Source organism: Ostrea edulis, chromosome 1, assembly GCF_947568905.1.
Source record: "Ostrea edulis chromosome 1, xbOstEdul1.1, whole genome shotgun sequence".
In the NCBI taxonomy this organism is placed as follows: Eukaryota; Metazoa; Mollusca; class Bivalvia; order Ostreida; family Ostreidae; genus Ostrea; species Ostrea edulis.
The window spans coordinates 51,299,801-51,317,928 of NC_079164.1; the positions used below are offsets into that span (position 1 = coordinate 51,299,801).

General features: G+C 36.6%; 1 protein-coding gene across 3 annotated transcripts; it reads right to left on the reverse strand.

Annotated features, from left to right (window-relative positions):
• Nucleotides 1-394: 394 nt before the first annotated feature.
• Nucleotides 395-18,128, reverse strand: LOC125650740 (acid phosphatase type 7-like). 3 transcript variants are annotated; one of them, XR_008799825.1, is made up of 11 exons: nt 17,901-18,050; nt 13,863-14,071; nt 13,677-13,769; nt 13,241-13,390; nt 12,097-12,150; nt 9,178-9,253; nt 7,865-7,985; nt 6,946-7,143; nt 6,526-6,719; nt 3,267-5,115; nt 395-3,156 (listed from the first exon to the last, which is right to left on the reverse strand). XR_008799825.1 is itself a non-coding variant. In XM_048879270.2 (10 exons), exons 1-10 carry the CDS (start codon nt 17,977-17,979, stop codon nt 4,514-4,516), a joined length of 1,776 nt encoding a protein of 591 aa, XP_048735227.2. In that variant the 5' UTR covers nt 17,980-18,128; the 3' UTR covers nt 395-4,513. The 3 variants fall into 3 exon arrangements, 2 of the variants coding, with proteins under 2 accessions (XP_048735227.2, XP_048735375.2); XM_048879270.2 differs by having other exon boundaries at nt 395-5,115; nt 17,901-18,128; XM_048879418.2 differs by lacking the exon at nt 12,097-12,150 and having other exon boundaries at nt 395-5,115; nt 17,901-18,101.

An 18,128-nucleotide genomic window follows, 5' to 3' on the forward strand; every position in this document is an offset into this window, starting at 1 on the left:
TGGAATTGCTTTTGTGAAACACGACTGTCACTTAAATCCATCATTTATATATTTGTATAAGTTACATTTTGATGAATTTTCAAAAAATGCATTCATTCTTGTTATTAATTCAGCGCTTGGGATTGGGCAGATTTATCAGAGACTATGCTTACTGTGCTATTGTCTATAGCTCGTAGGTCGATGGTGCGATGTTGATGGTGCAAGAGTGACTATCGTCCTCACACGTCATCTATCTACATTCTGCGTGTAGCTCTTCTAATAACTAAGATGGACACACCAGTACTTTTCTGGGAAGGAGGCATCATGTCCAGTACTATTTAAATGAGACACACGGCGGATTTTCACACACCAGTCTAGATGTAATGTGGTTTTCTTTCATTCGTAATACTATAGAAATGTTTCAATATTTATTACTTACGTATCAAAACCTCCACCTCAACAATATTACCTTACAATAAGTATATCAAATATACAAGAATGAATTAGATATATGTCTTATCATAAACCATAAACAATATATATGAATCATGTGTCATATGTAGTACGTGTCTTACACACACATCATCATCTGTAGTGCAAGTATCACACACCAAATACATAACATTTATCATATAAAGCATGTGTATCATATACCAAATACATTACATCTATCATATAAAGCATGTGTATCATATACCATATACAGTATGTATATTATACTGAAAGATTATCATTCACAATAGCACAATGAATATACATTTCAATGATAAACTGTCAAACATCATTAAATATATACACTAGTAATACAAAAACAAACGTTGGCAACAAACAGGTCAGTCTCGATCTCGTACACCGACGCCAATTATTTTGGTGAATTATTGCAATAAAGAACACTATTGTAATATTTAGTAAAGTTATTGAAAATAATTTCACAAATACGAAAATATTGATATAGAGAGAATATTGAGTATCAATATAAAATGCAAAGAAAAAAAAAAAGAGAGAAAAAACCCGACAGCAACATGCATTTTGGAACTGCAGTTAATTGAAGGGAAAATTCAAACCTATATGTAAATACCTATCATTAACGCAAATACATTTCATCATTCAAATAAAAATCACACAGCTAGCATCACAATAAAACCTTTGTAACAAATCGAGGCTCAGTAGCCAAAATCTGTCACCATCAAAATAGAGGTCTGACGGAAGTCAATATATCTCGGCAGCCAGAATTGTTCTAATGTCTTCTCTTATGAATAGCTGAAAACTTTTAAAGCCTTTGACATACGTCATGAAAGACAAAATAATAGCAATAAAAAATGAACATATCAATATTTCTAATTCTGTCTACCTTTGTGATCATGAATTATGATTATCTTAATATTCTATCTTCCTAGAATTATCAATCAGGTATTGTGCTATGAAATTTGAACGATTCAACATGGAAGAGTTGATGGACAGATACGTTGTCCGAACATCACATCAATGTCTCCAAGATGAAAGACCTTTATTGTTTTCACTGCGTCTGTCTGTCAATCCATCCTTATAATCATGAACTCTATATCTCCTATGATATGTTTTGGACTACAAAGAAATTTTACACCATGGTTTACCATTGCCAAAGCATTGGCATAATGGTGCTTACTAATAGGAAAGAATGACTCTTATCTACGACCTTGCCCTTGGTAAAGGTCAATGGAATATAAAGTATGACACTGTTTATAAAGATCATCACCCTCGTTAATTTACAATGTAACACGCCTCGCGCCCCTTGATGATTAGTAAGACTTCTGGTGTATCTATATTTCGTATAATCTGATCTAGACAGGTAGAGAAGAGGTTAATCATTGTAACACCTTCTACAGCTAACAATAAGCATTTCAAATTTTGTTTTCGCTGGGCTTTTCTTCACAATATATTCAGAATGATACTTTCTATCATACATGTGTTAGTCTATGTCTATGAAAGGCGAATTCTGTTTGTAATTTTGAAAGGTTTTATTTTGATCATGCAGCTATTTTGCAGAAGACACTGGTATATGGGGGGGGGGGGGGGGGGCATGTGGGACGCATGCCCCATTAAGATATTCAAAGTTAAGGATTTTATGTACTTAAAATGGAACAATTAATTACCTTTGAAATTTAAAATTTTCTCCTAGACATAACATCTCGCATTGACTTTTTGTGAGTTACAACGTATTGCAGGCCATTCACCTACAGTCATATGCATGCACCTTCAAATAAAAATCATCCACCCGAATAATATAAACCACATCTAAAAACACTAGTTTTATTGTACATATAGTCTAAACACTACCATCTTTCTCCACAAAGTTGAACCTTCATAAAAAAAAAACTATATATCAGCGAAATATCTACTAGCACTAACCATTCACTAGCATAACAGACTTAACACATCACAAATACCAGTCATCTAACAACACTCACCCTTCACCAATACAACAGATTTACCACATTACAAATACCAACCATCTAACAACACTCACCCCTCACCAATACAACAGATCTACCACATCACAAATACCTACCATCTAACAACACTCACCCCTCACCAATACAACAGATTTACCACATCACAAATACCGACCATCTAACAACACTCACCCCTCACCAATACAACAGATTTACCACATCACAAATACCTACCATCTAACAACACTCACCCCTCACCAATACAACAGATTTACCACATTACAAATACCTACCATCTAACAACACTCACCCCTCACCATTACAACAGATTTACCACATTACAAATACTAACAACACTCACCCCTCACCAATACAACAGATTTACCACATCATAAATTCCGACCATCTAACAACACTCACCCCTCACCAATACAACAGATTTACCACATTACAAATACTAACCATCTAACAACACTCACCCCTCACCAATACAACAGATTTACCACATCACAAATACCGACCATCTAACAACACTCACCCCTCACCAATACAACAGATTTACCACATTACAAATACTAACAACACTCACCCCTCACCAATACAACAGATTTACCACATTACAAATACTAACCATCTAACAACACTCACCCCTCACCAATACAACAGATTTACCACATCACAAATACCGACCATCTAACAACACTCACCCCTCACCAATACAACAGATTTACCACATCACAAATACCTACCATCTAACAACACTCACCCCTCACCAATACAACAGATTTACCACATTACAAATACTAACAACACTCACCCCTCACCAATACAACAGATTTACCACATCACAAAAACCAACTACACTAAACCTTCACCAATACAACAGATTTACCACATCACAAATATCGACCATCTAACAACACTCACCCCTCACCAATACAACAGATCTACCACATCACAAATACCAACCATCTAACAACACTCACCCCTCACCAATACAACAGATTTACCACATCACAAATACCTACCATCTAACAACATTCACCCCTCACCAATACAACAGATTTACCACATCACAAATGCCAACTACACTAAACCTTCTCAAATACAACAAACTTCTTTACGAATTCAACACTTACCACATAATCAAACAACAATTATAATTTACCAAAAACCTTACATTCTTACATCGGAAAGACATTCATAAAAACATAAAGATGAACACCAGCCGTACACAGCTCATTGATAGATTGTAGAATTAGATCCACCGTTAACTGATCTTCTGGGAGCAAAACGACACTTGTCATGATCAATACAGAATCCACTTCCCTATTCTATGAAATGATGAATATAATCTAAAATCGGTTGTACCATACCAACTGAAATTCTGTAGTATGTACTTAGAAACTGCCGTATTCTAAAACAACACATTCATATATACATAAAACATCCTGTACTCGCATTATAAATTCGTATTTTCTTGAGACCTTTCCCATATTAAACTAAACATTTACTCTGCAAGACTTTGTGCAGTCTCGTAGACTTCGAGCTAAAGGGAGCCATTTGTATTTTTATAATCAAGAATATAGTGCATAGTAAGCAGATATTGCATATGATTATCATTTCAAAATGTATTGTTTTACCCGCATAACACAGAGATTAACACATGACATTTTGTGCACGTCGTGGTATGATTCATATATACCGTACATTGACAACGGCTGCTTTTAAAATTAAAAAACCTCCTGACCGTCAGTCCCATCTCTCAGATCAACACGAAAATAAATATTGACTAATTTCTACAGTTTGACCTGGTGTGTACATACAGTATGTAAATGGCATTTTTGCATTTGATCAACATCACAAATCTAATATCGTCAAAAATTATATACTGTTGGTATATTACAATATCTGTACAATATTAGACGTCTCCAGTGAAAACATTTGAATTTCCATGGAAGCTCTTGAAACTCAGCACTGGTATTTGTTCTGTTGGAATTTGGCACATAGTTGCCAGTTTGGCAAGAACCAGCATCAATAAGGGTTTAAACCATGCAAAAGCCATTGACTTTTCATCATTACGATACCTGAGTCAGTTTGCGTCATTTCCGGTCGTCTGTTAAAAGTTTAGCCGTCGGTAAATTACCATCACTGACGTCAACTTCAAAGTCGTCTGCTTCCTTTTCTCCAGATTCGACATGGTTATAACTAGAGTAAAACTTCCTTCCATAATCTACCTTGTCGTCCCATCTCCGATACTTTCTTGATTTGGCGGCTTTCTTCTTTTTTACCACAACTATTATCACGATTAGTAAAATTAGTGCCCCAGCTCCACTACAAACCCCAATTACTGTCCTCTTATCGACATGACTCAACATTTCTTTTATTTTTTGACCGGTGCCTATAGATTTGTTCCTTCCTGGGGTATTGCCAGGACTGTGATCGGGCGGGGACGGGTTTACCTCGTTGTGTTTTATCTGTTCTTTCTCTTTCTCCTTAATATTTTCGATTTTCTGAGTAACTTCATGCGATAACTTTTGTTGCTTAAATGGTCCGTGGCTCTCTTGAACAACCATAATTGAATCAATCACTTGTTTTGTTAACAAATTATATTGTTCCCAATACAGATGGGATTCGTTCAGGATTTTCAGTTTACCAATACTGTTTAGAGATTCATTTGTGTTTGCAAAGGCAGACCATTCTCCTACAAAACAATTATAACATTAGTAAGTGACGCTTAGATTAATGAACAAAATTACAACCTCATCTTGAAAGCGTTTCTTGAACAATAGAGAGTGTGTCTATTGTTGGATTTTAGAAATTAAAGAAATTTACTATCGATCTAACAGCGTGTCACTTCACTTGATCGAGCGTGCAAACGTCTCATAGATTTCTTAATGACCTATCACATTGAAAGAATGGCATGGCGTGGTCATTCAAACTTACTTTTATTGAAACCATACGGCCGATTAGCGAATGAAATTTACATAAGTGGCACGCTGTTATTGGACGATAGTAAAATCAATCAATCAGATGGTTCGTTCTTGTATCAAAGTTTAGTTTACAAGTATATGTAGTCATTGACAGACCACGTGTTGTTGTTTACCACAGAATGGTGTGATAAGATTCTCGTAAACAGCCATTCAATCCGATTGGTCAGTTCTACCGGTGGTATGGTCGGGTACTGTGTTTGATATCTAAATAGTGTTCATTTCATTGAAACCAAATGACCAGTTGATGAGTAATATGGACCTAGTTCGATCATCAACCATAGTAGATGACTTCCGAAACTTAATTGAGCATGCCTAGCTTGCTTCCGGACCTTCTGTGCGTATGTCTGGTTACTAAAGTTTCACCATTCTGGCTGTTTGGTAGACCAGACATACGCAGTAACACCTCTTCCAGTTTCGACCATAGGCAGTTCGATCGTACTATGGTTCAACTCTAGTTACTATAGTTGATGATCAAACTAGGTCATGGTAATCGTAGTATGAAAATCTCACACGCTCAGTGAAGCGAACTGTCATGCTGTTGTCTGAATGATAATACTTGTTTTTGTAGCTATATGTAGTTTGGTTGTGGCATGGAATTGCCTGTGCATTGGTAGAGAATCACAAAGTCTGTCATGAACGAACTTTCATCATAAAACTTAATTTTTTTCCAAAATTCGACACGATGTTTTCTTATTATCATAATAGAATTGAAGCTGTCCTAACTACTCTGATAGTCCAATACTTCACCTAACCGGGGCAAATATTCAAAATACTGTGTTTTGAGTACTACGCACATTCATCATTGCTTCAGTTACCGTGATATTGAAATGCATCAATGTGTCACGCAGAGTACCCCTCCTACGGAACGATGAAAAATTATATTTCTTCTAAAGACAATTTCCCGCTGTGAGTCATTCCAAATCATTAAAATTCTTAACTAGATGTCTTTTTTAAAAATATGTGTTGGTTTAAAAGTTGCATATTAGTAACAATGAAGATGATTTCAGATTGCAGTATATGAAGTGGTTTCATATTACTTGAATGCTACAACGGAAACCCATGACAAATCACCAGGTACCATGGGTGCTTCTATTTCAATGACTATTTCTACTAACAATTACCTCTTTGGGCTTTTTCTGGATCTCGCTTATATTTGCTTCCTGCTGCTCCAGATATCAGCTGGACAGGCGCCTGGGGATTAGTATAGTTCTTGCTCAATACCACCCCTTTGTACTGGGGCCACAGTCGCTCGTAGGAGTGTTCATGTGCTTGAAGAACTATATCGACTCCATATTTGTAGAATATGTCCTCCAATCTACATTTAAGATTAGTGAAATTACTGGAATTTAGAACAGTACGTAGCGGCTCTTCCAAACAAATGGATATTACATTATAAAAATCAAAAGATGACTTTCTTAATACCAATTTCATTCATGGTGGGAAAATGAAATGAAATTCGCCAAATAATGAACCGCATGGTTGCCTTTCCCGTCACTATATGATCAGTAGATGACACACAATATGATTGACTCAGTACTCACCCCGCCCGAACCTTGGAGGTGGGCTTTGTACAATCGTCCGCGTCACTATTGGAGCAGTACATAGGACGATGACCTAAGGCTATGACCCAGGGACGGCGTTTTCTGTTGTCGTTTGCCTGTTTTAGATCCGCCATTAACCAGTTCTGCTGTTGGGCTATGTGTTGTCCGTCAGCTATGAAGAACACCTCTGTGGAATAACTGGAAAAGAACCCATCAGTCAATGCTATACAATCCAGCATGACTTCAAGTGCAATTTTGAAATAAACTAACAGTTATATTTAGAAACTTACATTTCTAATGTTTTCGCCTTTGATGTCTTTTCAAATTGTAATGATAGTCATTACCTCATGAATGCGCCAATGTTGTGAACAATGCGCGTATGAATCTTGATAAATATAGTACGTCTAACGACTGAGGATTCCGACAGAAATGAAAGTATGATAAAAAATAATTTTCATTAAAAAAAATAATACATCCGTGTATGAACGACAACGCTTCACGCCGGCACAGTTTTCATGAAGCGCTAACTGTATACCCTCATGTATTTTCAAAAATTAAATTTATTTCTTAAAAGTAAATTCCCCCAACATAAATTCGCGAACGGCATTTGTTATTGAAAACAAATCATGTGTCCAACTTGCATATTGGGTTTTACATATTTTCAAAGTAAAACATTATACAAGGAATTCAGAGATTTAAAATGTAAACAGATAAAAATCCTCGGTTGCCTGAATACGCCATTCAAGCACATTGCTCTCGATCTCTGGATCTCTTCAGATTCAGACCTTTCATAAACATTTAAAAGCAGATTTCTATTCAATAATCATCTGTGTACCTGGACATATGATTGATTTCTATTCAATAATTATCTGTGTACCTGGAAATATGATTGATTTCTATTTAATAATTATCTGTGTACCTGATGAAGTGCACAAGCCCCACGTCGATGCTATACCACATCTTGTTCATTGGGATTGGCCACTCCGTGCCTGGTGTAGAAAACCGATATCGGTAGTGGGAGAAACTTCCTCCGTCCATCTCTTTAAGAGTAAAACAGTCTTTAAACATTTGTAAATCGATAGTTTTTTTTTAAAAATTTTATACTTCGTGAACAAGAGGCTTAACGGGCACTTGAGGAACACACATAAACAATTAATTAGAAGTGATGGATGTTGATGACGCAAGAGTTTATTTATCAAAATATGTTAAGAGGATGTTATCAGTTTTTGTGATCATGGATCAAAGTCATGACTCAATGTCTCAAGAACTTTTAACCAGTGATATTGATTTTAATTAAGCACGTGTCTTTGATTCATTGTTGGACCACACGAACCCTTTATGCCAAGTATGAGCTTTTAAATACTCTCCATAACAAACTTATTGTTCAGAGAAAAGTCTTTATGCCATTAGTTGAGGAACAAGGCATACTGGCTGTCCATAAGCAAACTACCCGTAGTATGTTACTCTATTACAAAGGTGTGTCCTGCCACAAAGTTTGTAGTACACCTTGTCACTTGTAACCTTGACCTTCATCAAATGACTTTGACTCAAGGCAATGCGTCTAGTCTTGCAAAACAAATCTTATTCTAGGTGGTAACCTTTGCTCAATGTTGAGCGTGAGGTTTTAGTGTTTTTCCATTACACGTTATGGCTAGACAAAAGTGGAATGAAAAGATAGAAGTTCAACAGATAGACGAACACACATACATGTACGTACATGGTATTTTCTATACATCATCCAAACTTAGTTTGCGTGGCCTATTGACTGTGCATCTAGTTTGTCTAGTAGATGTTGAACTCCTGACCCATAGGTTTCAGAATTTTGGTAGAAGTATCTATGTTTAACTATGCAAGTATCTATGTTCATTATAAGTATGCACTCAGTTTGCTGCATGTTCTGCAGTAAAGAGGATGCCTTTTTTCTATATGACCTATTTAGCCCCGCTCTGAGGCCTGAACCTTAGGTTATAAATATCGGAATTCTGGTAAAGGTATAGTAGTTTGATAACTTAGCACTCAATTCTACAAAAGATATTACATCACTCCAAAGGAGCAGTTTAACAATTTTGTTCTACTTCTAAGAAGAGCAACAATTTTAGTATGAAATGAACTAGTTGTATTTGAGAAAAGGTTGATAATTTTCAAAAATCAACAACAGCAACGGGTGGCATTTCACCTGAGTGACTTAAAATCAAACTCTTGTTGAGATAAACCGCCGACCTATAGCCTTACCGTGATTTCCTGGAGCCGTCATATACTGCACTCTAGCGGAAAAGTCCTCTATTAAACGGAGAAATGTGTCTCCTCTCTGAAGATAAATCCCATGCATTTCAGTATTGGTGAGTTACATTCTAATACACCATAAAATGACAGTCGCATTTCTTAATGGTCATTAACATTCTAAGACCCGTGCAAAGCTACACAGAACCATATTCATTGTTACCCAACAAGGCCGAAACCCATTCACAGAGGAATGTCCATAACATCCTCGACCAAAAACTGAGTAAAACTTCAAGTGACCATGCTGGGAAAGTTCGATTATCAGTTTAACTCATTGGATCATTAAGCTAAGGAACTCCACTTAACTGATCAAAAAGTTCTAAGACTGGCACTATAGATTTATAGTAAAACTACATATCAGTGGTGTCTACGAAATTTATTCTGTGTAAGCAATTTTAGTACGAGACTGCGGCGCTGGAAACATGCGAGAATCATGATTTATCACTAAAGTTACAACTCGTCACGGCTTTTCAATATAGCATCCTCTGCATGCTAAAGCTAAAGAGTGCACTTGTAATAATACACTGTACTTGATTGGTTATTTGTTTATTCTACGTCCTGTCGTTAATTTTTTACTCATATTGAGACGTCACCAGCTGTAGGTGAAGTACCACAAAATTTAAATATATGCTTAGAACTAAGGGTCGTAGCAGTGAAGGTTCTTTAACGTGCCAACGATTGCTGCAATACGTTTTTAAGGTCATATATCATACTCTTACTTCTAAACGCCGAGCGTTTGGCGAAGGAACAATCACAAACTATGTTTACGTCTTAGGTTTAACATCTCCATATGAGTGAAAAATTCTCGAGTGGGACGTTAAACAATATACAACCAACCAACCAATGTCTTAGTTTTGGCATGGATGGGGCAATCGTAACTACTCGGCTATTTCCGTAACCGGTTACGGAAAAAGACGAGCGCGTGATCCGATTGATGGATGGGGCTCCAACTCAACAACGTCTCGGTTACGAAGCGAACGCTCCACCATTGAGCTACCTCGACCGATGCGTTACTTCATAATTTGATTATTGGACTATGATATATGGTTCATTAGCTGCAATAATGTATCCCTATCCGATTTTGTTTTTATTCTGACGTTTTCGGGATATGGCTACAATTTCATAGGATATCCATAATGGTGCAAAATAATGTTATGAATAACCGATAATAAGCTCCGTGTAATAGTCCCAAAGATTGTTTACACCAAAAGGAGTACCAACTTTGTGCATGGGCATGTCTAAAATAGATGTTTTTCATTATACATCATGTACAGCATGCATAATTCTTCGTCAGTTCCACCATGCTTGTTATCGCGAGATCTCGTAGGTGGATCTACTGAAAAACCTAGACATTGACAATCTGCACGAAAATGTAGTTACTCGAGCCACTCCGACAAAGAAAGGAAAATCATATGGTTGCAGAAAAAATTTACACTCCGCTGTTCGTTTTTCAACTTGATATGAAATCTAAACCATTTTGATACCGACGAAATAGCTTTCTCCTCCGTACTTGTCCATTGATGTAAAGACTACCCTATATGGCATATGCAAATAACTTGACAATCGGAAGTTGAAACTTCAGTACATCAAACATGGCGCACAAATATAAATCGAGAAATTGGAATATATCGAAATTGTTGAAAACGGTAGAATAGAGCCTCACAAATCGTAAGTTGCAGGTTATAAATTTACATAATGACTAAGAAACATAGAATATCATTTTATTTACGTAAAGAAAGTCAGCAAATGCTTAGAATGATCAAAAATGTTGCGGGAGTGAATCACTCCCGCATTTGCACCATTACAGAGATCCTAAGGAGTTGTAGACCTCTCCCAAATAAAAAAAATAATTTTAAAAAATCGGAGAGGGCTACATTATTACAGCTAATGGTTCATGTGTTCTATTATGGCCTTGTCTCATAACCTCTTGATCAGCTCTAGTAGATTTGAACTCGGTTAACATGATATTCTGCCTGTAATGTAATAACATGTATGATGATCCAAAACCGGCGATTTTGCAAGTGCATATGAAGCTTCATGCATGCATTTGCAGTACCACATGCAACCCTCCCTTGATATGACGTGGATAATAGATATGGATGTAAATGACTATGGTAATGCGACATTTAACTCCGGGCACGACAAAGTCAAATCTTTACTGCTACCCTTTACAACAGTGATATTGAGTGAAATCAGAATTTTTTGTCAGTATCTCACAGCTCGTGGGTGAACGTGCACATGCTTGTAGAATAATATAGGTCCTTTAAAGACGAAAATCCTTTCGGAGAATAGGTAGGTTTGCAATCCTACCAAAATCCTATCATTATTGTATGGTAGAAAATGTCGTATATGATAGAAAATATCATATAGGATAATACTTAAATGGGAGAAATTTCCCCAGAAGTTTTTATACTCGAGTAGAATAATTGCTGTAGTTTTATAACAACTGAAAAGGTATCTAAGGAAAGGTTACAAACGAACGCTAGTAAAGGTATGTAAGGAAAGGTTACAAACGAACGCTAGTAAAGGTATCTAAGGAAAGGTTACAAACCACGCTAGTAAAGTCTTGTTAGACCCCAAGTTTATTTGAGTTCTCAGCTAAGTAAAAGTAATCAAAAATATTTTCAAAAAATATAAGAAATTTTTAATTTTTTACGATCTTACCACTTCAAGTATGTGATATTTCATCGTAACGTGATTGATTGAAAATAATGGTATTCATCCCATTAGGATTTTTTCCCCATAGGATAACGAGATTTTTTCTTTCGGAATCCATAGGATAACGAGATTTTGGTAGAACTAAAATCTTGCAAATTTCCTAAAGGGTTTTCGTCTTACTGTAGCGTTGACCTATACAGCAGCTAGTCTCACCTTTGAATCACACAGATCCGAAGAAGAATCATTTTTGTGTGTGTCATTTATTTGCTAGATAGTGGTGAAAAATGATAAAAAATGGTATTTTATGTAAAATATATTGAACATAACGATACTCAAAAGTGGTGACATCGAAGACTTCAATGGAGAGTTAATGTACAGTACTGACAGGGTGTTCTCAAGGTGAATAACTTATTTTCGTGGTTGAGAATAAATTTTAAGCACGTCGATGGGGATTTGATTATTGCAGATAAATTCATGGGTATATACAGATCCCCAATCCCCTCACCCCAAAAAACTATGAAAATTGTACTCCCAAAGATTTGTTATGGCATTTTAGCACTCAAGGGTATTTTAGCATGACAACCTGTAGATTTTGAATCAAAACCCATTAGTACATATATGTATTCAACATTTACAACTTGACACCAACAACAATCTTTGAATCTAACTGTTTTTCTTCAGAGAATTCGGTAATTGGGCAGATTATGCCTTATTGAAAAAGAGCAATCGAAGGGGCAGGGAATTGAACCAAAACTAAGTCAATATAACATAATCACGGATGGAAGTTCGCACAAATTAGCAAACGCTGAGTATAATGACAGCAGTGACAACTTTTTTAAGCAGGTGTAACTGCGTGTTATTTACAGACCTTCATACATATCATCAACATAGGATTTTATTGATGATGCAACATATTGAAGATAATGAGAACGTAGAGACACCCAGGAAGTTAATTCTTTCCACTAATTTATCGGAATTTCAAGTACATAAATTAGCTAAAAATAATTACTTTTACTGCAGACCAATTTTTCATTGTTCTACTACTATACATTTTTTATATACGAATGAAGATCAGGATGTATATGTAACAAATTCACCATATTTTTTGCTGGAAAGACGATATAATTGTGGTTTTACGGTAAATCTTTTCCTTCCTAAAATCCTCATTATAGTATATTGTATGAATTGTTTTACCTCTGTGAAAATTTCTATTATGTCTCCATGATCAAAGAGATTATTTTTCAATCAGATTACTTGCAAACAAACGCTTTGGTAGCCATTGAATAAGAATAATATTTGTTGATAAGCTCATTCACTGCTTGAGAGAGAGAGAGAGAGAGAGAGAGGTGTCACACACTTTTCCTCCATCATCCTCCATATTGTAAGCGAAATCACCGACATGAAAAATTGCCGTATATCTCCCTGATAAGGCCTCTTTTTCAAGAGCAGGAACAGCATGCGACTCGATGCCCAGGTCACCATACACCAAAAATTCCGGATGCCAGTCCTAGAAGATATGTTGATGTACTATAATACAGAAACACTATACAGTAACATTGTAAGTAAGGTCGTTATATGCGTCTAGTCCCTGTATTCAAATTACATGTGTAATAAGTTTGAAAAAGGATTGCAGCAAGGTTATCCATTTTAACTATTCCTTTATACACACATACAAATTTAGTTTGGGGGTTTCTGATTTATAATGTGTTATCTAATTTGAGACAAATTGATTAACAATTGTCATTGCGTTGTCGTTTTTTTTTGGGTACTTTTCAGAGAAAAGAATTGCGTACGTTCCCAGATGGTGGTGTTTTGAAGTAGAAGGGTCCACTGCTGATCCCGTTACTAATTGGTCTGTAGAAATACGTCAAGGAATTATCCAAGTCCTGTGATAATAAAATAAACTTGATAAATGTGTTCACAAGAGGCTTAAATTTATCGGAATTCATTGTGTATATGTAAATTGTAAAGTTACTCACTTTAACTACTACTCTGTGGAGGTAGTGTTTTCCACTAGGATTTGTTTCTATAAACAGCTTTGTTTCTCCAGATGTTGTGAGTGACAAGTTCCATGGTCCGGGACCATATTCCACCGACGTGGAGCAATTACCAACTGTCGACCAAATGACCACAACATCTGACACCTTGTTGCCAAACGCAATATGGACTTCTTCAGGGTGACATCGTGCTAGACAAAAACAACAAAATAATGACTTTATTGTATCAGTTTCAGTTCAAAAACAGGCATTATTAACAGTGCTAGTATATATGTACATCTCTATAAACCTATACTATAGGCCGATTATAGCCATGGGAATCATAATTAGCAAAGAGTTTGATTTTGAATATCATTGTGAAATTGACAGAGATCCGTTTTAAAATGACTCTTCCTATATACTCTGATATGTAAAAGTATACACCTCTAATGCATGTGTAGATCCAACCCAGCCACAGAACAAAACAGGATTTAATTGGTGTTTGTACTTCTCATTTTGATTGGTTGTTGCCAAGGTTTCCTTAGAATTTTCTATATGCAGATAATTGAATTCTGCACTATACAACATCTTTTTAGACTTGCATATTATTAGTATTATAGGTGGTTAAATCTTTATAGTTTCTTTACCATCATTTTAACATGACTTTTTCAAGTGTATAATTGTATATTTATTTCAACTATTGTATTTTATATCATTTGATTGTACGGCGTGGAACTTTTTTCATGCACATCATGTTTTAGATTTTAGTAATTTTACTTCACATTATTGATGTTTTTCTAGCTTTGTTTTGATATTATCTGTCTTAATGCTATTATAATTTCCCTTTACTACGTTTAGAACATGCTGTATCATTTTTATTGTGTGCAACGCTTTAGAGTGGTTATTTATAGTCATATAGGGCGCTATATCAATAAATATTATTATTATTATTATCACAGACACCTGACATTAATTCTGTACTATACAATATCACAGACACCTGACATTAATTCTGTACTATACAATATCACAGGCACCTGACATTAATTATGCACTATACAATATCACAGGCACCTGACATTAATTCTGCACTATACAATATCACAGGCACCTGACGTTAATTCTGCACTACAGAATACCACAGACGCCTGACATTGATTCTGTACTATACAATATCACAGACATCTGACATTAATTCTGCACTATACAATATCACAGGCACCTGACGTTAATTCTGCACTATACAATATCACAGACACCTGACATTAATTCTGCACTATACAATATCACAGGCACCTGACGTTAATTCTGCACTACAGAATACCACAGACGCCTGACATTGATTCTGTACTATACAATATCACAGACATCTGACATTAATTCTGCACTATACAATATCACAGGCACCTGACGTTAATTCTGCACTATACAATATCACAGACACCTGACATTAATTCTGCACTATACAATATCACAGGCACCTGACGTTAATTCTGCATTCTGCACTATACAATATCACAGGCACCTGACATTTGGACCCACACTCTCTTTGATCACCCCCCTTTTTATATGCAAAACAGATATAATTAAAAAAAGTTCCAGCAAATTCTTGGACTTTATATCTATTTTTCAATTCACAATTCCATTTTGCGATTAATTTCCTTACACTTTTACGTTACACAGGTTTATGGGATTAAATATATAAATCTGTGCATCTTCAAAGTTTGATAAAAACACAGAATGGCGCTGGGAAGAAAACAAATAGACAAAATACACGAATTGACTGGGAGTATTGTCAACAACAAGGGAACAGCTGGACTGGGTGTGGCCAGAACGGCCCAGAACAAAATGCGTTGGTGAGAGTCGTTGATGTCCTACGTTTCATAGGGAGCGATGGACAAAAGTAAGTAACTAGGTATTTCTTATTAGTTTGCACGGGGAGGGGTGAATCAAAGGAAGTGCATGTTCATACATCAGGTGCCTGTGTACAATATTAGAGGTTGCTTTCATTGTTATAAGTAATTGTAGTTTTGTTATATTTTTAATGATTGCTTATACTGTACCACACTGTGGCCTTATCCTGGCACCAGGGTTCATTGTTAGGAGGAGGATTACTTTCATTTTTGAAGGAATCAAGAAATTCTTAATTTCACCGCTATTCCTGTTTAAAACTTTGACCCATATCCTTACCTTAATTGTCATAATTTGGACAAACTGGAATCTACGCCATTTGAGGATCCTTGCATATTGTTTTGACAAACACTTTTGGGACTCTATTGTTCACGTGAACATGGGAAACATGAAATCATTATGTCAGTTCTTGAAAGTCAGAGGAAAATATCTAAAAATTTCTGATTTATAAAGTTGTGCTACCATTACGTGCTCTTTGACGACGCGACGGTGCGTTGTGTTGGTACGAAGTCGACGGTGTGGTCAACCGTTCGTTGTGCAGTTGTGTTTACGCGAAGACATGTACCGTGGCAGTGTGACGACGCGTTGTGTACAGTTGTATATAGGCGTGTTCTGTAACAGCGCGACGGCGCGTCGTGTACAGATGTGTCGGGGTGTTGTGTGACGGTGTGAGGGCGAGTTGTGTACAGATGTGTCGGCGTGTTGTGTGACAGGGTGTTCTGTTCTGTGACGGTGTGTTCTGTGACAGTGTGACGGCGTGTTCTGTGACGGTGTGTTCTGTGACAGTGTGACGGCAGGTTCTGTGATGGCGTGTTGTGTACAGATGTGTCGGCGTGTTGTGTGACAGTGCGACGGCGCGTTGTGTACAGTTGTATGGGCGTGTTCTATGACAGTGTGACGGCGCGTTGTGTACAGATGTGTCAGCCTGTTCTGTGACAGCGCGCGGCTGCAAGTGGTATTATCGGCACACCATAGTATAGCATGCTATTGTAAAGTTAATGAACTATAAACGTTTGCACACGACAACTAGTATCGCTGTAACAAATTTCGATCTAATCTTGGACATTTGTAACCAGCAGACTGTGGCATGCCCCGAAGCAAGCATTGATAGCGACATTTAGCTTTATTGTACGTGTATATCTCCATATATGGACAATACACGCTGTATTCAACCATAGCTGATTGAGGTGGTCTTTCTTATCATATGTTCACTTGTTGAAAGAAGCAAATGCAGCTTAAGTCGAGGTCAAAAAAAAGCGTTAGTGGAAGTTTAGATAGGCATAGACTTAAAATAGGGGGGGGGGGGGGGGGTCAAGTTCCTAGGGTACAGGCAGGTTTAATCATTTCACCGTCTATTCATGAAATTGATTTATTAACACATTATATGTTCAACAACCGATAATATTAAGCCCGGGTAACGTATCATCTTTCTACTCATGACGAACAAGATACTCGTACAAGCAACAGTTGTTATCGACCCAATTGGCAATGAATATACTTGCCATAATATCTAATTCTTTGTTGTTTCTAATTTAGATGACCTGATCTACAGTTCTCCATTGAAGTCAAACGTTTAGCAATAATAGTGAAACTCCTCGTTTCGCTCAGTGGATGTACCATTTTCGTTAACGAAAGAGCTTACAGAGTTATTTAGACAAAATTGCGAGTTACTGTGCAAAGGAAATTAATTATGTACTTCTTCCTTCAGTTTTTTTTTAAGTGTTCATTGCACGTAACAGTAATCGACAATAGACAATTCCGACTCTTTACTCAGCTGATCCGTTAATCGACAATCTTTACTCAGCTGATCCGTTAATCGACAATCTTTACTCAGCTGATCGACGCGGATTTCAATTCTTAATACTTACAGAAAACTCTGTTATGTGTACAATAATGTAGTATATATATATTCTAATCAGTCTTTAGGAGTCGAAAGCAAAAACACATACAATGTATGTTGTGCGTAAAAACACATAGATACATCACCATCTCTCTCTCTCTCTCTCTCTCTCTCTCTCTCTCTCTCTCTCTCTCTCATTTGACTGTCTCATTACATAGATTGTTAAAACACCGAACATCATCAGTTCCAGAAGTTAACAGATAACATATGCAAGAAACTGTGTGCCTTACCTTCGTCCTCGTGGAAGAGAGACTGTACCCCCGAACCACCCCAGACATATAACATCCACAACAATACCACAGACGACATGACGCACTATGGGGACTTGGACTACTGCTGTCCCTCGTGTTCACGAGTTTTACCAGCTGTTACACAGTATTAACTATATCGATTTTTGCGATAGCTGTCTCTACCGGAACACGTGATATAGTAGTCGGATCGTATAAAACCCTGCATTT

Bases quoted from the DNA above. Each gene is read 5' to 3' on its own strand.
- LOC125650740 (XM_048879270.2), bottom strand. From the start codon at position 17,979: ATGTCGTCTGTGGTATTGTTGTGGATGTTATATGTCTGGGGTGGTTCG. The intron at 14,072-17,900 runs GTAAGGCACACA...GTTTTTGTCTAG, and splicing joins TCTCTTCCACGAGGACGAAG to CACGATGTCACCCTGAAGAA. The intron at 5,116-6,525 runs GTAATTGTTAGT...ATTGTTTTGTAG, and splicing joins TCCAGAAAAAGCCCAAAGAG to GAGAATGGTCTGCCTTTGCA.